Source organism: Lepisma saccharinum, chromosome 16 (genome assembly GCF_977018435.1).
Source record: "Lepisma saccharinum chromosome 16, izLepSacc3.1, whole genome shotgun sequence".
NCBI lineage: Eukaryota > Metazoa > Arthropoda > Insecta > Zygentoma > Lepismatidae > Lepisma > Lepisma saccharinum.
Genome location: NC_139244.1, coordinates 23,229,214 through 23,250,890, shown reverse-complemented (window position 1 = coordinate 23,250,890; position 21,677 = coordinate 23,229,214). Strand labels below are relative to the sequence as shown.

The 21,677-nt window shown below is 36.3% G+C and overlaps 2 protein-coding genes across 2 annotated transcripts in view; one reads left to right on the top strand and one right to left on the bottom strand.

The window, feature by feature from the left end:
• Positions 1 to 21,677, bottom strand: part of LOC146000527 (uncharacterized) — a 120,681-nt gene that overhangs the window by 94,490 nt on the left and 4,514 nt on the right. Inside the window, exons 3-6 of the mRNA XM_083138273.1 lie at positions 15,319 to 15,418; positions 14,224 to 14,402; positions 13,555 to 13,647; positions 9,465 to 9,759 (exon numbers count right to left, since the gene is read on the bottom strand). Of these exons, the coding sequence (XP_082994399.1) occupies positions 9,465 to 9,759; positions 13,555 to 13,647; positions 14,224 to 14,402; positions 15,319 to 15,418 (667 nt within the window). The remainder of the gene's footprint in view (positions 1 to 9,464; positions 9,760 to 13,554; positions 13,648 to 14,223; positions 14,403 to 15,318; positions 15,419 to 21,677) is intronic.
• Ufd1 (ubiquitin fusion-degradation 1-like) lies at positions 7,128 to 8,408 on the top strand. Its single transcript, XM_083137870.1, has one exon. It carries the CDS (start codon positions 7,295 to 7,297, stop codon positions 8,234 to 8,236), a length of 942 nt encoding a protein of 313 aa, XP_082993996.1. The 5' UTR covers positions 7,128 to 7,294; the 3' UTR covers positions 8,237 to 8,408.

Sequence of the window (21,677 nt, the reverse complement as noted above, 5' to 3'; positions counted from 1 at the left end):
TGCAATATTAATAAATTTACATATTTTAATTAATATTTAATTTAATTATACTTTAATTGCTTTAATTTAATCAACATTATTATTATTATTATTATTATTATTATTTACTTGGTTCAGACCTCTCCCGAAATACTGTATATTTCTAGATATGCCTGCTTGCACTGTTACTATCTTCATTCCTTATTGAATTTGACCAGTGACTCATCTAGCTAAACTGTGTTTGGAGGGAATGTGAATTTTGAACGTGTGTCATAAAACTTTAGAAAATATCTAAATGTGGATGAAATCCTGAAATTCTCCCACGCTCTTTTATCTTGATGTTTTATTCAATTGGAATGCAACAAAAGGAAGCATAATTAGCAAATTAGCGTAGACATAATAGTTCTGCAACAAGTTCAATAAATTCTTCAAGCGGGAGTAAAGGGAACTAAATAATAACTCACAGGCACTGTCAGATTTAGCGGGAGGGGCACGGGGACACGTGCCCCTTCCAAAAAGAATGGCTAATAAATATACATCGTATAATTATTTCCAAAGGAACAAATCGTTATGTAACGTAGTGTAGAATTCTTCAATAGCTACCTGAAGTTATAAATATAAAAAAATAGAAGTTTAACACAAGTAGGCTAACGGCGACTGGGCACAGAAGTGTGCTTTGTAAAATTGTACTCCGTGGGAGGAAAAAAGTCAAATATATCTCATTGGAAAGCTTCAAGTATCTACTTTTTAATAAGCGTTATTTGAATTTTTTTCTTAACTTTGTTTTCTTGCTATAATGAAAAATTCACTGAAAAGTGTAGTTTTTCCTTCCAATTTTCACGAACGGGGAACTTAACACCATACAGTTCATAATCGACTGTACATAAAATTTTAAGATGTCGTGTACTTGAAGTTTGATTATTTTTGCACCTCTGTAGAAAAAATCAAATGCACATTTTTACTAGATACTTCAAAAATTGACATTTTAGGGAAACGTGCAAACGTGCATAATTACAAATTCAATGAAATTGCAAAGAAAAAAAAACTGTTGATGTAACGCATTTGATCAAGTTCCAGAAGTTTGGTGTGTGTACATCAAATATGGTTCCAGATATTAATTATTCTTTCGCACTCCTAATATGGTAAACGGGTGCATGACGTATGGCGGAGTGTGGCCAATCTCAGACTTCGCGGGCACAGGCGACTTCCACAGCGTTGCCCCTTCGCTGCGAGAATCGCGCAAGTACGTTCCGTAGAGCCGGTCCATAGTATTTTCGCAGCATAAAATAATTAAATATTTATGATATTGCAAATGGAGTACTGCTGTACTGCAGGTTTCCCCCCCTTATTTTCTCTAGCTTTTATCTTCATATTAACATCGTTTCCTTCGGTACCCGGCGAAGGTACATAGTGGTTCGGATCCCACTTTAAACTGTAAGCCCAGTCCCGATTAGCCTACCTGTGCACAAAGTGAACTTATAGAGAACAAAATTTTCCCAGTATTATTTTATGTCGCACATTTAAACAGATATATTGAGTAAAGCGATGTTCGATGAGGACGATTTGAATGAAGTCGATGATAGATCCAGTCTTCTCTGTATACAATAATAACGCACCTGTTGTGTACAGCGATTTCATAAGAAAGGGAAACCGAGCGAGGGGAATACTAGCGATAGCAACGCATAGAAATTATAGTTAAAAAATTGCGCATTTGAAGCCTTCACGCCAACTAACATTTTAATAAAATATATTTCGAGCAAAAACACATGTTAAATGTGTTTATCTCGCAAAATTCACTTAATGATCGTATCGATTAGTGGTGGTGGTTTCAGCATTTAACGCACCTGAAATATTGATATTATATTTTGGTCTGTTTCACAGCTGCAACTCTTGTAATAAGCAAGGAGTTGTGCGTTCATTAAGAGAGACAAAAGGACTTAAAACATTAATAAATTTTCAATAAATATGAGTGAAAGGTAAAAGTATAAAATGCTGTTCATAACGGATTCTGTTGAACTGGATAATTAAAATAAAAGTCGTGTATCTTTCTTCTCACCACACCTTGGAAAAGCTCGCCCAATAAAATATTGGGTCGATGCAAATTTTTGTTGTTCCCTTTTTCTTTACATACTGTGCTGACATAACCCCCAAACACTCCGCCGTGCACTTGACACCTTGGCTTATGTCGTGAGATGCGCCTATTCGTTTCCCCTGGTCGAAATATATCTTGGCACTGACTACAATTTCTTTTGCACCACTATGATATTACCGTCTTGCCATTTTCATGGAACAAAAAAATCACTTCACAGAACCGCCATCACTCAATACAGTGCGTACGAACAAACGCGAACTTGTGAGAAACCGACTGCCTGGATAGAATGCACTTAAGAATTATTATTATGGCTATGTGGGAGTTCAGGCAGTAATTCATGGCAGGAATGTAAACACAGAAGTGGCACAAGAAAATTTCGGCATCTCTACAATGCTTTCCTTTGCGCAACACATTGTTTCGGGTCATTTCCCGTGTCAAAGCTGCTTGGACTCGGAGTTTAAAGGGCAAGCCGCGACGCTTGGCAACGCTCTACATACGTACTTAGCAACGATGTGAATTGCGCGGGAACCGGTTGCCAAGAAAACAATTCTCTCTGTTGTTTTCAATTCGCACAGTGCGCAAGAATGAGATATGGAAGTTTGATTTTTATTCCACGGCCATCATTTGATATGTATTTCATGACCTCTGGTCTGACAATTACCGAGATTGCAACATAATTAATCATTAATTGTGACTGTTCCACAGATGATAGTACCATTATATTTGGCTGAGATATTTCCACATAAACAAGGTTCAATTACAAAAAAAAAATAATCATATTTTTAAGACGGTTTTGCACGATGCTACACACAATTGAATTCGACTTATGTAAAAAACACCCGAAAAAACTACACTTTTACGAACAATTTTGTCTGAATAGAAAACAGACACAGTTAAAATCACTTTGCCTTGCTTTTGTCTAAAAGTAGACACTTGTAGTTTTCCAATGAGGTATATTTGACTTTTTTCCTCCCACGGAGTACAATTTTAGAAGCTCGCAAACCGAGGGCTCAATATTTTTGTCACGGATTGTAGAAGCAATATGGAACATCTTAAATACAGGACGATAATGTGATTACAGGACCATAGGGAATGTCCTCAAAGAATGGTACAGTGGAAGACATTGTACGTACGTAAATTTATAATGAAGGAGGAATCTTTCCTAAGAATGTAACGCTTGAGCTTATACACGTATATTTTATTTTTAATCCTTGTTGATACAAGCACCGTAATCAAGAGATTTCAATTCGTTTCCTTATGAAGACACATGAACAGTGGTTCAGTTATATTTTAAACTGTAGGCCCAGTCCCGGTTAGCTTATCTGAGCACAAAATGGACCGATAAGAAACTACCACACATTGAAAAAATCTCACATACAGGGTATGTAGGTATACAGTACCAGTGACTTTATTTTCAATTTACGCATTAAGCGTTGTAACGACGTTCTTGGTATGGATCCAGGAGAATCCACTTCCTTTGCTCATAATTCAAAATCTGAAAAGAAAAAGAGAAATGAACTTACAAACAACAATGCCAGGCCGACAGTGGTATATACTGTATACCTACTTTTGGGCCACCCTGTAATACAGGACATATACAAGTATACAGGGCCCGTATACTTGTATATGTATATATATGCATTGTATATATGGTAATACGTAATGTAGAAAAATCTTCACGTCCTAATGATATACTTACAGGACATTCTGTGCCCCTCCGAGAAAAATCTTCCGCATCCGCCTATGCTCACATGATTGCAAATTTCAGCATGTGCCAGATGTAATACCTGATCAAATTTTTACGCAATACAATTCTTATCCTTGAACTGAAGAGGTAGGTAGATGCAGTAGAGTAACATACCCTAATGATAAAAATCACGAAGTCTTTGATGCATGGTTTCATTTCTTCCTGTTTAGGCTCAGAAATAAAGACACACTATGCTTCACTTTCTGTTTAGTTGTTTCTGGACGAAGGTCACAGGAAAATGTTTCGTTCCTAATGTAATTTCCACATGTTACACACCTATATATGTTACGGTAATTTAAAATATTATTAATAAGGAAGTGTTATAAAAGCAAACATTTCAGACATCGTTTAGGGAAGAGGTAATAGTAGGTAACACTATATTGTATTATATTTTAATGTTAAGGTCACTAGTTACGCAAGTGAAAGAATATTCCGAATGCGAATCCCGTGAGAATGTTTGTAACATTTATGGTGAGAGCATCTTATTATAATATATGTTACATCCGGCTGTATAACAGGTAATGCATGTTTTTCAAGAAGAATATATTGGACTGGTTTTTAGTAGCTCGATCAATTCATTTCGTTTTTACAATGTTCGATTGATTAATATATTTAAGCAGTGGCGGAGATTAGGAGGGTGTGTAATCCTCCCCCCCACCTTTTGACACTTTCGCCCCCGCATTATGGCCTCTTAATGCTAAACCTTGTCTATCAAGAAGTAAATATCCTTGCCGACCCCCCTCCTTTTTTTGCACCTAATCGCCGCTACTGTGTTTAAGCGATACTACTACTACTACTACTACTAAAAATGATGATGATGATAATGATGATGATGATAATAATAATAATAATAATAATAATAATAATATGAAGAATAGAATCGTTAAGCATATCACATCAGCCATTGGCCATTGCATGATTTCCTTTTCGCATTTTAAGTTAAAAAAAATTCGCATAAAGTTGACCAAATTTGGTATAACTTTCGACATATTTCTTAAATGTATTCAACCTAGACGATTTTTAAATAATATATTTTCCTTTCTATTTTGTACAACAACGTATAAGGTACATTTCGCACATGCTTTTCTCATGTGTGTGTCGAAGATGTTTTTTTTAACGAATCTGTTACGCGGCAGAAAAAAAATGGCGTATCTTCCCAACTCTATGAGCTCCTATAAACTGAAAAGATGCAGAGTTATTATTGCAAAGGAATGTTAATGAATCGTACTTAGCCTTACCCAGGTCTATCTGTAGGAGCATAGTCTTACATTACAAACATTTCTTACTTTCCGTCCAAAGTTATTATGAAGGTACGTGGACCAATGAACAAGCTTCTACAAACTATGGACAAACCTGATTGTAGATACAACTTATATTTTTTCAAAATCGTTTAAATGTCTGAAACTTTGGACGTCGTTTACATCAAGGTTATTAGAAGTATAGGTTGGGCCAATCCGTTGTTTACTCGTGATGACGAAACGACGGTAAGAGGTGAATTTATCCATGAAATGAATTCCAAATCTATGCGCTAGTGTTGCTGTTGCACTATGCAGATAGGAAACCATGCCAGAAACTGAAACACACGAAATCGAGTACACAAATGAGCATTTCCACCCATTTACATTTTGTGGCTTCAGACAAATTGAAAATAAATATAGATAGGTACTTATTGTTATGCGGGACAGAATATTATTGATTGGAACGGGAATTTTTTTTAAATCCCGACATTCGGGACGGGAAATATTAGCAATTTCTCGACTAGTCGGGAAATCTCAAATTCTCATTTTCACCTTAAGTGATTTTCTTTGCATTTCTGGAATGAAAACTAACAATTTCCGATAAGTTTCAGACATTTGCAATGTAGAAAACATCAAGAATTAATACTGTTTTAAAATGACCATTCGGTATTTCCCGACTGCTCGGGATCCAGAAATTTAGGGAAGTCATTTGCTGAAGTCGGGATAGGGACTGAATTTTTCTTTCCGATCCCGGTCCCGACTTTTCGAGATACCGCACACCACTTGTTATTATTATTTATTTTAGTTCAGCACAAGATACATCTTCCAAGTACGTTGAACATAATATATACGTTTTTCAAAAGGATTCTTCGGTCACCGAGCTTTGGATTCGTGTGGAAACGCTAACGTGAATCATGCTAATACTAGAATCTGCAGTGCGCATTTCTGCCCAGAAGATTATGTACGTAATCTGAAAAGTCAACTTTTAGGTTTACATCGAAGAAAGATCCTTAAGCAAGATACCTTCGACTCCTTATTATGAGCAAGAATGTAAGGAGTATAATCCTGGTAAATACTTCGCCTACCATTTCTTTGCCATTGGTGTACAATTCTCTCTCGCTTTTCCCTACATATTTACATAAAGCAATAAAAATACAAACTGCTTCATTCCATTTTGGTTATTTATTAAACGGTACGTGTTTGTATTTATATTTGATAAATTTACTTTGCTCTTCCGGCCATTTAAGCCAATTGAGATGATGAAGAAGTGATAAAATAGATGAATGGCCAATCACAGTTCACCTTACTTACAAGAGCGACCACAAGAAAAAGAACCTTCCTCCTCTTCCGTTCAACTCGGACTATAAGAGAGCATGCTCCACTCTCCCCCTCCCCTCCACACTGGAGTACGGTGCACAGGAGTCGCGAGTCTGCGCAGGTTTCTTTGCTTGTGGTTCCACTATAATGGTAATATAAAATTGTACACTCACCTCACTTAGTTCTCCGGCAGTTTGTTTCTTTATACATCATATTTGGAGAAGATACAATTCAATCTATAGTTGTATGTACACTGTATATAACACACCTTCTTACTGACTTCCTTGACCCTGGATGTACAGGGTCAAGGAAAACAAAGAAATGAGCATAATTTTCTCTTCGGTGAAGATGTTGAACCTAAACCCAAAAAAAAACTCAAATAATGAATTCGACAATGTAAATTGATGAGATTTAGTAAATCATTTGATGAAGTGAACTAATTCTGAGTGGACTAATCGCAAAGGACATAATCAGCTCGGATCCTATTACTTCTTCATGGTATGTGACGTAAAGTTCCCGCCCAACCGTTTGACGGCGTTAGTGGCTATCGCATCTCCTTTTCCACAGCCTGTAGTACACAACCTCATCTAGACATTGTTCTTGTTCTGGTGTTTAATATCTGCATACTGCAACACTGTCGTTTTGTCATTTCACGTGAATTCACATTGAAGTGATGCATTCACTTGGCCGGTTACACGTCATCGCACGCAAAAACTTCAACCGTTACCATGGTTTTGGGCCAGGGCTGGTTTACATTTTGTCATGGTTTATGGTTTATTTCTACATGCTAAATCAGTAACATGTCTTCTTTGAACTGCGATTAAGCAATCGTCCAGAATAAGCAGAAGAAATAGTGGGCATGAATATGGTGAACATTTCGTGTAGATAGCTAATTCGTCAGCGTCCAGGTGCAATTATTCCATGTCCCGGTGTGTAACCATCATGGAGGAAAATGACCTATTTGATGAGCTTCCATTTTATGAAGAGCAAATAAAGTTAAAATACAAATGTTATTCCGTTGCAATGTTGCCGGGTAATGAACGGCCTGATTTAGAACGTGGCGGAAAGATTATAATGCCACCATCTGCACTTAGTTGTTTAACAGAATGCAGGATTGAGAATCCGTGGTTGTTTAAATTGGTAAATCGTGACGCGAATCGAAGCACTCACTGTGGCGTGTTGGAATTTATTGGCACAGAAGGGAACATCTTCCTTCCAAACTGGATGATGAAAAATTTACTGTTAAAAGAAGGCGACAACGTTGAGGTTGAATGTGCGTACTTGAGCGTGGCAACATATGCACGATTTCAGCCTCAAACATGTGATTTCTTGAACATAACAAATCAAAAGGCAGTTATGGAAAATACCTTGAGAAATTTCGCATGTTTGACAACCGGAGACATGTTTACTATCAACTACAACAACAAGAACTACGAGATACTTGTGTTGGAAACTAAGCCTGAGCAAGCAGTGTCCATACTTGAGTGCGATATGCGTGTTGATTTTGCAACTCCACGGGACTACGTAGAACCTAAGGAAGTCAAAAAGGAAGCCGAAGAGCTGCTTCCTGTTGACGAAGGGTTTGCACCTTTCAGTGGAGAAGGGAAGAGACTGGATGGAAAGGATGTTAAGAAAGACACAAAAACAAGGTTAGTGCCAGCGGCACCTGTTAGAACCAAAAGAGGGATTCCAGATTTTGACTACAAAAGAAGCAAAATACGATTCTTGCACAATGCACCTCCACCGCCTAAGCACGCTGATAACACTCCACCAGAATTCAAGCCATTTTTTGGGAAAGGTCAAAGACTCAAACCGTCTGAAAACGAGACAGGCAATACAGACCAAAATGCAAAATTGAAATAGTTCCAAGAGACTGTTCCATGAAGTCATATGATTTCGGACAATAGCCAAATGATATATACATACATACGCATAGCTATATTTTTTAAACCAACTGAATAATACTAAAATATACCCTATTTTTGTAGTGAAATGTTGATGTAAACTTTATTAGGATAATAAATAATGCCAAGCATCCAATGACACAAGGTATGTATTTATTTAACATTTATTACAGCATCTCTAGTTTGGTATTGATTCTCCTTTTTCGATAACCATATAAATTCTATTGTAAAATTCCCTAGATTAACACAAGTTCGCTGATACTTTTATGATTTTCAAGGTTAGGGACTTGTGGACATTATTTAGAAAACTATTGAATATTTTGGGATCCTTTTTTCGCACTCTTAACCCTTTTTGAAAATTATAGTAGCAATTATCGTAACGTTAAGAAATACAACTAATGTACAATTTCAAACGTTCAAAACAACTATCAAGGAAGATAATACTTTGCAGTTTGGAGCATTGATTTGGTTTAGTACGAGTACATGATATTGTTTGATATTTTTAATATTAGTTTTCCTTTTATGAAGCTGGCATGGTTCCATCTCTTATGAAGGAATCGAAGGAAATGATTTTTGTGGCTTTATGGATATAAGCGTTGCGTTCTATTTGTCATTATCTCCTTTTCGCGATACGTTGTGTAATTTATTGATACCTTACAGCATGGGCACAAAGACTCACATACGTATATAATGGACATTCGCTTTGCAATGATTGGAAGGCATTAGTATGATTTATTAGTGCCACAAAGCAGTGATTTTAATAAGTCATGCAAATTTTATCGAATTTTCAAAACTGTTTTGTGTTTAAACCATGCAAATTCATCCTTGTTCTTCTGACTTTAATTTAGTTATATGTACATGAACATGTCCATGGTATTTATAGTGAGAGAATTGTTAAATTTGAAGTAGTTAAACTTCGCTTATACGTATGTATCTTAATACCCAATTCATATGAGAGTAGTTACTTTTTTCTCTTATTGGATGTTGATTAAATCAACGTCGCTTTTAGGATGAAGTAAAATAAACTAAACGAATTCATCATTTTTGTGTGAAAAATTCGTGGACATAGAAAGTAGTAGAAACTGTTGGTAAGTAAAGCGTCTCTTTATTAGACTAAATTTACAAAAGTATAAGGAAAAACAACTTGCACAATTATGCTAAACGCTGAATGGTGCTTTTAAGATTGCAATTCAGAAACTATCCAATCGTAGTAGTAGCCAATCTTGGTGAAGATGTCTGGTGTAGATCCACAAACCCTTGGTCCGAAAGAGACAACCCCCACTTGGACGTGACGCAAGGCGCCATCTACTTCTTCGAGGCTTGAAAGCGGGCCTCCTCCATCCCCCAGACAAGGGGCGTCTTCTTGCGACCCCTGCGCACATAGCTGAGACGAGGTGATGTCCACATTGGTGTAAGTGTCCGAACATAGGCGTTCGGATATAACTTTGACGACCACACGGCGCTGAAGATTGTTGAAAGCAGCTGAAAAATGAAAGTTGCAGTGAATTACAATGGACTTTAATCACTCCTTGTTCAGAATAAGTGTGAATTATAAATAAGAAAAATTGAAAATAAAGATATGAAACTGGCCATTGGCGGATTTATCGAGGGAGGGGATGGGGGGACACCCACCTGCGTCCGCAAAAGCCACGAGTAACTATTATGAAAAGTGTTGACATCTTTATACTCCAATGAACAAAAAAACGTTTGCGTAACATATAATAGAATCTCTGAACAAAATCCTTTTCCAGACTGTCAATGAATACAAAGAAAAGGTTTAACTTAAATACCGTACTGCATCTATTTAAAACTGAAATGTGCAACGAATGAAAATCGAAGTCGAGATATAGGCCTATTGATTTCAGGTCGATAATATTAATGTACCAATAGCGTTATAGTAGGGCGACTTTTCTTCAAAAATGTGCCTAGAAATGAACTTCGTAGGAACGTCACCGCCACAAGCGGCAACACTATTTTTCTGAAAGAGGTCATCATGGAGAGTTAGAAAAGTGATGTTGCCAACTTCGCAACCTGGGACAGTGGCCGCCATATTGGATTGAAAATGGCGGCAGGTCAAATATACTCAGCTTGCTGTTTCTCATGATAGAAACGTTACTATGCTACACAGACTTGCAAAAACTGATGTCATTCGAAAGAGAGAACTCCAACAAAGTGTAAAATTACCATCAATCTTAAGTTTTATTGTTACCCGTTGAATATAGAAACAAAACACTTTCAAAGATAATATTTTTCTTGCTCTCAAAATTGTATTTTGTTTCATAACATGGTAAATATCAATCAAATTGAAATTATGGTTATGAAAAAAATGTAAAGTACAGTTTCTCATTAGTATGTTGCAGTTGTTTGAGGAAGTTATCTTTCTTAGTTCCGAAGTTATGAATCAAAACATATTTGTCAGCATTGTATTATAACGCAGATTTTAAACCTGGCATGTCAGACTCTCCAGTTCAGTTTACCAAGATATAACGAAGAAGACACATAACCTTCATGTACATTTGAATACATATTTCATTAGTAACGATTTACAGTTTTTGAGATGATATTACTTTAAAATGATGTGCGAGAGGTCGTCAGAAAATAAAGTTACCAATTCGGTCGTTCATTGTAAGAACAAGATACGTGATAGGTTATTGGTTGGAGGTACCTCCTATATTGTTTCGTAAGATACTAAAGGTCCGTTTTACGATAAAACTATTTTAATTTATTTTTCTGTGTGAAAACTTTTTGTCTGCAACAAAGTTTGCAGAAGAAATTCAAGCAAGCACTTCGTTGTGTTGTCATCTCAATTTTGTAGTTAATAATCTATGTCAATTCCCCCCCCCCAAAAAAAACAATAATATGTACACACTTCAATTTTATTGAAAGTAGGCCTAGTACTTGTTCATTCCATTGATTAGTTGGTTGATTTGGTGTTTTAAGTACACTTTATTCACAGTAAGACTAATCGGGACTGGGCCTACAGTTTAAAGTGGGATCCGAACTACTATGTGCTTCCACCGGGTATCGATTGATTATTGATTACTTTTCTTGCAGTTTAATAAACTATATTTTTATTTCCGATAAGCATGGATTGATTGCAACATCTCTCATGATAAACGTTCTAGAACATCTACCTTCAAAGTGTTATTACTGTCCGCTATATTTACTTCAAAAGAGCATTAATATCAGAAAATATCCTGGTTGTTGTGCATATTCCAGATCCACTTGCTGTGGTTACATGATACCTTGCTTAACTTCGCAATAGAAAATATGTGACTTTACATTTTGAACACCCCTCGCACATTAATTTAAAGTAATATCATCGTCAAAAACTGTAAATCGTTACGAATGAAATATGTATTCAAATGTACATGAAGGTTATATATCTTCTTCGTTATATCTTGGTAAACTGAACTGAGGAGTTTGCAATGCCAGGTTTAATATCTGCGTTATAATACAACGCCGACAAATATGTTTTGATTCATAACTTCGGAACTAAGAACGATAACGTCCTCAACAAACTTGCAACATACTCATGAGAAACTGTACTTTACTTTTTATCATAACCATATTTTCGAGGGGTGTAAGGGGTGACCTTCCACGTAGGCGCCCAAGAGTCAACCTCACTTCCACGTAGTGCACCCTGGACTAAAGACTAACGAGGCTCTGGCGACTGGCACTATGGCCAGTATAATTTTGTGTGTGTTGTCCTGTTTGTTGTCCTTGTGTTTGCTGAGTGCCCGTTTACTGCCTCAGCTTTTAACAGAAGTCAGAACATTTTAACATTTTTAGTTATGCAACGCTAGAGTTGTTATTTGTAATGATAAGGGGCTGGCCCCCGTATAATGTGACGGGACCAAAATAGCTTAAGTGCTGACGCTCCCAAAATTTTAAATTCAAACTCAAACTCAAACCATATTTTCGACTTGATTGATATTTACCATGTTATGAAACAAAATACAATTTTGAGAGCAAGAAAAATATTTATATTTGAAAGTGTTTTGTTTCTATATTCAACGGGTAACAATAAAACGTAAGATTGATGGTAATTTTACACTTCGTTGGAGTTCTCTCTTTCGAATGACACCAGTTTTGCAAGTCTGTGTTGCATAGTAACGTTTCTATCATGAAAAACAACAAGCTAAGTGTAGTTGACCTGCTGCCATTTTCAATCCAATATGGCCGCCACTGTCGCAAGTTACGAAGTTGGCAACATCACTTTTTTAACTCTCCATGATGACCTCTTTCAGAAAAATAGTGTTGCCGCTTGTGGCGGTGACGTTCCTAGGAAGTGACAAGTTTTGGCCAGTTTGTCGCCCTAGTAGTATTAGTACACACCGGAAAAAGCAGTGGTGTCGATATCCTCGTTTGCAACGAAAAAAATTGCATTTTTAACCTTGATGTATTCAATACCATGGATAGCTTATTTGTTGTAATTGCATCTGTTTTTATTGTAGATAACATTCTAGAAGCGATAGAATGCCATGGATACAATATTATGCCAGCAGAGGCGCTGTTAGGGTCTTACTGACCTTACCCTTTTCCTTCTGATAATGCATTTATGACTGAAATCACATCGTACTTGAAGCGTTTCCGCAAAACAAAAAAAAACGCAATATTTGTAAGAGATATTTACACATAACAAGTTGCCTTGTCCATCCCGTATCGCGTAACAAATTTCACTTTCCAACAGAAATAATGAACGTCAGTGACAACCGTGAATCTTTGTCGCGTGGTTGCATACCTGTAGGATAGAACATGTATTTCGAGGATTCATAGCATCCAAATGAGCAAAATTAAAAGTCTGAATTTATTTTCAAGTCCACTTTATGCTCATTTAGGCTAATCGGGACCTTATGAACAGTTGGGATGCGAAAGCAGAACAACAAAAATTAACATTGGACAATTGCCTGCTTGTTTACACAATCGTAGAAATAATTATTCTCATGGACAATCTATTTTCAAAGTAGTCAAGTTAATATTATTTTCATTCTTTGCTTATAATCTGTACAGAAACAGTTCGCTTCAGTTCAGTTTTGTATCTAGGTGGTATGTAAGTACTTATTCCGATTAAAGTATTCTGAACAATGAAGAGAAACACATTTTACTGACTTCCAATTTGAGTTTTGTGTGTGTTGTAGCACAAACATTGCATATTTTTTTGGAAATGCAATGTATTTTTGTTGAATCTAGTTAAAGGCGTTGTGTGTCTTTATTGAAAAGATACTGTGCCAGGAGAGTGTTAGCTCACAAGATGATAGATATAATTATACTTACAGCCATTCATCGCTCCCCAACCAGTCACATTTAGATCTGAACCAACATAGGATTTTCCTTCATCCTGAAGAAGGCAAATGGGACGAATCTGATCTGAAATAAAATCAGGGAATGTATAACAATTCTAAGTAAATCAGCATTATAGTCTTTATAGTGACCTCCTAAGAAACATATTCTTACATATAAGTCTATGTTCAGTTTCGTATTTATTTAACTAGCTGAAGTAAGAAGTTACAGTGTAGACGAAAGCTTAGTACCCTTGATTTTGGTAGAAACTCCAAAATATGGTTTGAAAATATGAATAAGAAATAAGAGATTCTGATCTAGAAATATTTTGCTATATTTCTAAATCTAGAACAGTTTACATGCGCTGATCACGTGTCGTCCTATGAAAAATTTCACTTGGTAGTCCTTGATCCAGCAGGTCTGTTTAGTTTATTTGTCAAGTAGAGGGGAAAGTATTGTTTATTTTTTAACTGAGTAACTGTGCCTCGATTTCCTGTAGGGGCACGCACACGCACACATATGCATACATTATAGTTGCTTAGATCTCGTTTTGAATTGCCCAATCGTGATAAGATCATTTGACTATAAAGTCTAGTTAAAACAAACTTTGGAAACTTTTTGCAAAACAACCTTTTTCAGAATAAATTTCTTCGAGATGTTTACCTGTGAAATTCACCGCCCAGTTAAGTTTCAGCAAAGCAATATCATTTCGTTGATTTTTGGAACTTTTTAAATATCCGGGGTGAGGTATGATTGTTCCAACGGTGACCTCTAATGGCGGGTTGCAGGTGCTACAGTCTTGGCTTTCCTGTAAGTTAAATTCTCCGAGTCGAACTCCCAGTCTGCAAAAAATCGAAACGCATTACAATAGAAATTGTATTTTCATTCTTAATAAGTTCCTGTGTATACTAGCAGTGGCGGTATTACAGAAAAATCTATAAATTCCCAATGCTCTTTACGATCATGTATTCCCGTTTTAAAATACCGGAATGGCGAATGGCCTCTCTAATACGAAATACATTACATACAAGGTTGAACTTCATAATTAACTATGTTTTTTTTTTTGCATAAATGATTTTCTTGTATTCGTTAACATTCTTTCTTCAATGTATTTGTATCACAAGAGTGAAATGAAAACCTTAAAAGTTCAATAAAAATTGTAGGGCCGACTGTATACAAATTAAATTTACATGTGGTATTAACAAAACGACCTCAAGGCTGCAACACTAATCAAGTAAGCTTCAAAACGCCATTTGTGTTATTTTAAAGATCGCGCCTCCTCTACACACTTACACCAGTGAAGAGGAGTGGTTTGTTGCCCTCTGTCAGCCTAAAACTACAGAAATTTCCCGGCAAATGAAAATTCAATATCTCTATCCTTACCACACTAAGAAGTTTACTAATGGAGGTGAAAATTCGACGATGGGTTCCGTTCGCAGGTAGATGGGTGGAAAGGCATTCACAGTGGCTCATAAGTGACTGCACGTGGACCCCAAAAACTTATTTTTCTTAAGGTATACAGGAACCAACTCAAAGTTGAAAATATTTGTAGATCAGCAATAGGTCTGTGCTAAAATGCAGCAAACTTGTGCAAACCTACATACGGAATTATACTGCATAAGAAACAAAAACAAATTAAAGTTATTATTTGACTCTCCCTTGTACATTATGCACATAAATGAACATCTGAAGGTTGGACCACATTTAGATTATATTCTTCTATTGCATACGTTACTTGGAAAATGAAAGTTAACTTACAAATTCCATCCACCTGGTAACCCAACAACACAATGAGCTGCTGTCAGAACATGCCTGTTTGTTATTACTGTTCCAATACATCTATATCCCGTTCTGCCATCTGAAAGAAAGTAATGGCTAAATTATACACACTACACGCTTCTCTCTGTACAAGAACAGTAAACATTATTTTAAAAGTGTGTTTCCATCGACAAACATCTTAAGCTATACATTGCAGATCTTCCATGGTACTTACTAAGTAAAATACATGGTAGCTTAGAACAATATCCAAATCACCTTTTAATCATGACTTTCTAGAAACTATTGTTGACAAATGCCAAAAGTATCATTTATATTTTATTTATTTATTTGTACACAGGATGATACCCTTTCATATTGCATAATTAGAAGAATGCAAATGCATATTTTTTTAAGTAGACATATTCCAAAATTAACTGTTATCATGTATTTATCACAAATGTAAGAACATTAAATCATATTTAAGATTCATATTTTGGCACTTTTGGTAATAACTAATATCTTGCTTCATTTTGCATATAAAGTGCATATTTTTTTCAGGATTTGTCAGAAATGTTATGGGCTGCAACTATCCCATTGCCTTTCAATGGGACCCTCAAAACCCAGAAGTGCCCGTGACTGTACAAACAAAATCGGACAGTTTGGGGCGATACATTTGTTGCATGTATACAGAAAAGCCAATTCGCTGTGTTTTTCATCCAAACCCCGCTAATAAATCGCCTTACTTTTGAAAATGTTTTTGTTAATGTTTCTTACATCACTATAGCCACAGCAGTAACAATGAACCCGGCCAACGTAGGTAATTCATCGCAGTCGGCAAGCCGCTAGGAACATGTAAAAAGCCTGGAGAGACGAGAGGGCGAAGCTCTCTTTAACTAGATACTAGACATTTCGCCATATTTGTGAATCACATTCGTGCTAGGTACTGTCAATTCTCAGTAAATACATAGAACAATGCATTTTTCATAACTAACTAACTAACTCTCTAGCCTTCTTAAACCCGAAGGTTCATGGCTGCAGCAACACAGGCCTTCCATCTGTCCCTATCTTGAGCAAGATCTATATACTCTTTTCCATCCCTACCGATTTCCCCTAGGTCCATCTCAACGTTGTCCCTCCATCTTCGTCTTGGCCTTCCTACAGGTCTCTTACCATCAGGTTTCCCAACAGGAATTCTGTAAACTCCTCTTTCCTCTCCCATTCGTGCCACATGGCCTGCCCACCTAAGTCTCCTTGATTTAATTATTCTAATAACACTGAGGAACAATGAAATTTGCCGCGACCGGAAAAACAACCTATTTCCATGTTTTTAGACTTGCTGAACACAAAAATGATGTTCTTTTTCCTCCACCACGTCTAGTTTTTGATAAAACACGAAATTGAAGTAAATGTGACAAAGCTTTTTTTTTCGCCATAAGATATACAAGGATTCTTCAAGAGATCGCGTTTGGCTGTTTTTCCTGCGTAATATGAAGAAAGCATTGTAACGACAACAAAAGGGCAAACATTGTTTTTTTTTATTTTGTTACCCGATATTATGATAAGAGTAGAGAAAAGTCTTTGTTAAAGAGGCAAGGTAACTTATTCTACTGTGTCTTTATCAGTTGCGTTCTGTTCGCTGGAAGTGTAGGTTGTGTGCTTCATAGAGATTGTTTTGTGTATTATTTGAAAATAGTGCAGTGATACCTCGTAACTGTGTAAATTCACCCAATCTGTTTTACTATGTGTGCAGCGAGTTCACGACAAAATCCCAACGAAACTCAATTACACCAATAGTGAAGAAAGCTTACGAGCTATATTTCGGATGCAAGATAAAGAGTGGGCGCCTCATGTCTGTTGCAGTAGATGCTCGCGATATTTACGAGGGTGGGTACATGGTACCCATCTATCCATTCCCTTCGTTGTTCCCATGGTATGGCGCGAACCTCAAGATCACGTTACTGATTGTTACTTCTGTTTAACTAATGTAACGGGATTTTCAAGAAAATCCAAAAGATCCTACAGTATCCATTTACATTCTGCGATAAGACCAGTGCAACATAAGACAAAGCCACCATTGGAATGGTCTTTGGAAGAGGAAACAACTTCCTCACATGAACCGATATCTTCTCTCGGACATGATCCTGACTTTCAAGAGTCACGGAAGACACCGCATCTTATCACCCAGCCAGAATTAAATGATTTAATACGTGATTTGAACCTTACATAGAAAGAAGCGGAACTGCTGGGTTCAAGACTGCAAGGGTGGAACCTGCTGAAACCAGGGACAAGTATTATATTCAGAAAACGTCAACTAAAATTGTCTTTCTTTTTTGATATGAATGGGTCCCTGGTATACTGCAACAATGTCACTGGATTAATGCAGGAGTTAGGAGAAAACTATAAATCAGGCGAATGGAGGTTGTTCATCGATGCGTCAAAAACTAGCTTCAAGGCGGTCCTTCTGCATAATGGAAATGAGAAACCTTCAGTGCCAGTTGCTCATGCGAGTGAATTGAAGGAAACATATGAAAACATTACTTTGATTCTCACAAGTGTTAGCTACGACAAACACCAGCGGAAAATCTGTGCTGATCTGAAGGTACTGGGAATTATTTTGGGGATGCAATCAGGTTTCACGAAATTCTGTTGTTTCCTCCGCCTATGGGACAGCAGAGGAAAGGACATGCATTACAAAACTAAACACTGGCCTCCCAGAAAGTGTCTCTCACAAACCTCTTATCGACGCCGACAATGTGTTACTCCCCCCCCCCCCACTGCACATCAACTTGGGGTTAATGAAGACCTTTGTGAAGGCCATGAACAAAGAAGGAAAAGGGTTTGAGTACTTACGAAGCAAATTTCCTGGTGTAAGCGATGCATATTTGTTGGCCCTCAAATCCGGGAGGTAATGAACGATCCCAATTTTGAAAAACTGAAGTGAATGTGAGAAAGCAGCATGGGGTGCGTTCAAGGGTGTGTGTCGCAATTTCCTTAGCAACCACAGGGCTCACAATTACTCTGAACTTGTAGAACGTATTCTGGCAACATACCAAAAAAATGAGGTGCAATATGTCTCTCAAGATACACTTTCTGTGTTCCCATTTACACTTTTCCCCCTCTAATCTGGGTGCAGTGAGTGACGAGTAGGGCGAGCTCTTTCACCAACAAATCGCAGAAATGGAAAAACGTTATAAAGGCAGATGGTCTCCCAGTTTACTAACGGATTACTGCTGGAACACAGTCTCAGATGTTGAACACGCCTGCTACAAGCGGAAATCATACAGAAATACATATTGAAGGTGCGTTACTTTTACTGTTTTCTTTAATGATTACTATTTTACTGCAACTGCAAATTTTAGTGCATGTCATAACTACATCATTTACAATCCTATTTGGTATTCTATGAACCCAATGTATTACTAAAATTCACACTATCACATTAAGGTTTGGAGCAATATGCTATATTTTACCCTTCTTTTAATGTGCTGTGAAAAATTTTCAAAATGGTTTCCGCCAGAAATGGTACGTGATACAGCATTTTTGTTATGATTTTTGAAATCAGCGCACCCGATTTATTAAAGATCACCTATTTTCATGAAGTGGCAAAACAAAAAGTTTTAATTTGTTCCTCAGTGTAATATCTGGACATGAATACAAATTATGTAGTTCTAAATTATGTAATCTTCTCCACTCACCTGTCTCCTCATCCCTTTTAGGTCCAAATATTTTCCTAAGGATCTTATTTTCAAATACTCACAATTTATGTTCCTCTTTCAATGTAAGGGACCAAGTTTCACACCTATATAATACTACAAACAAAATTACTGTTTTGTATATTTTAACTTTTAGTTTCTTAGATATTAAACGAGAAGACAAAAGAGAACATGCATTTCCTGAATTAAGCCTACTTTTTATTTCCTCTTTAATATAATTTTCACTTGTTAATATTACTCCTAAGTATTTGAATTTGGAAACTGGTTCAAACGAGTTGTTATCAATAATTAGATTTTGATTATTACCTAACACTTGGTTTCGGCCTGTAAGCATATATTTAGTTTTCTCTTTGTTAACTTCCAAACCTATCTCTTTAGCAGTTTTGAAAAATATTTTAGCATTATTCTTAATTGTATTCACATCATCCCCCAGTAAGTCTACATCATCTGCATATGCTAACAACTGAGTCACACCATTTAATTTTAGTCCTTCATTAGTTTATTTTACCTTCCTAACAGCATATTCTAAGGCAAAATTAAATAGCAATGGAGATAATGCATCTCCTTGTTTTAACCCATCATGAATTGTAAATTTGTCAGACACATTAATACCTACACAAATTTTACTTTCTGTTTCACTGGTGTATACTTTTATCATACTAACAAGCTTCATAGGTATTCCAAACTCTACTAATATATTATATAATTTATCTCTTTTGACCAAATCATATGCTTTTTTGAAATCAATGAATAGCTGATGGACATTTTGATTATATTCCCGCTTTTTTTCAAGTGTCTGTCTAATGTGAAAAATTTGATCTGTAGTTGATCTGTTACATTTAAATCCACATTGATAATCACCTATAATTTCATTAGCATATGGGGTTAGTAGTCTTGTTAAAATAATGTTAGATAATATTTTATATGTTGTTGAAAGTAGGGAAATTCCACGGTAATTATTGCAGTTCCATTTATCACCTTTTTTTAAACACAGGAACAATTATGGATTCTTTCCACTGTTGAGGGATGTCTTCTTTATTCCATATTAAACAAATTAATTTATGAATTTGACATATTAATGAATTTCCACCATATTTAATTAACTCAGCTGGTATTAAATCAATGCCAGGTGCTTTGTTATTCTTTAGCCTTTTAATAGCATCTTTAACTTCAGTCAAGTTAGGTTCTGGAACTAAAGGTTGTGCTGTGTGTACTTCATTTACTTCTGATTTATCTCCTACATGAACATTTAAAAGGTCATTAAAGTAGTTCTTCCATCTATTTAGAATATCGCTTGGGTCAGCTAGAAAATCACCGTCTTTATCTTTTATCAAGTTTACTTTATGGTGCCACCCCTTTCTAAATTCATTTACACCTTTATATAAATCTCTGATATTTTTGTTTTTGCTGTTTATTTCAATTTCGTTAATTTTGCTTTTCAAGTAATATATTTTTTTACTTCTAAACGTGCGGTTAACTTCTCGCTTTATTCTATTATAATTGCTTAGATTTGTATCATCAGAGTTATTTAACCACCTAAGTCTAACCTGATCTCTTATTTCTATTAGATTATGACATTCATTATCAAACCATGGCTTACTTTTTCTTGGTTATGGTATCCTATACTTTCTTTAGCTGCTGATTCTATTGCATTACGTATGTGCTCCCAATTCTTATTTACGTCTGTTTCATTTATATTTTCATCATCATTTAAATCCTGCAAAACATCAAATCTATTTGACAGTTTAATTTGGTAATCTTTCTTAATTCGTTCATCAGCAAATTTTCCTATATTAAATTTTATAACTTTTAGATTTTGTTGCTTATGATTTATCACTGCGAGTCTTTCTCTTAATTTAACAATTACTAAATAATGGTCACTGACACAGTCAGCACCTCTATGTGTACGAACGTCAATTATACTAGTATGCCTTCTCTTATCAATGAGAATATGATCTATCTGATTATGAGTTTTACCATCTGGAGAAGACCAGGTATATTTATGCATTTTTTATACATTTTTAAATTTCAATGTGAGGTACAATGTATAGACATACCAAAGGGAAGATCAAAATAGCAACAACATTATCGAAAACAGTTTTATAGTATCCTTTTGAAGTTGAACTCTGTTCAAGGAAGATTTTGGAAATCAATGTACAAGGGGCGTATCATAACGATTTCCACTTTTGTATGCCCCGCATCACATGGTTGGTCATTGTGCTTGTCATGACAGCCACAGGTGGAATTCCAGGTGCTGCCACACCCACCACACTTCCCTGACTATCGTCTTTGAATCTCTGAGGTATTTACGTCCTCTTCCAAAAGAACCACGTCGTCCAGCGCTGCACTTGCTGATTACCTTCCATTTTGTCCACATACACACTGACATGGCTCACGTGGATTGGCCCCTTTCTGCCCAGTGCTGATATCATGTGAGAGACCAAGGTACTAGCTAGTAGCTACCTGTGACTGACTTGACAAGACTAATGGTCAACCATGAGATGCGGGGCATTCAAAAGTGCAAACCATTATGGTACGCCCCTCGTACATGTAATTAATCCTGTGCCAACCTGTTGACCTCCGTGGCGTAAAAGTCACTAAAAAAAACCAGAGGTGTAAGTTTCGAAGGGTAAGGCATGAACGTAT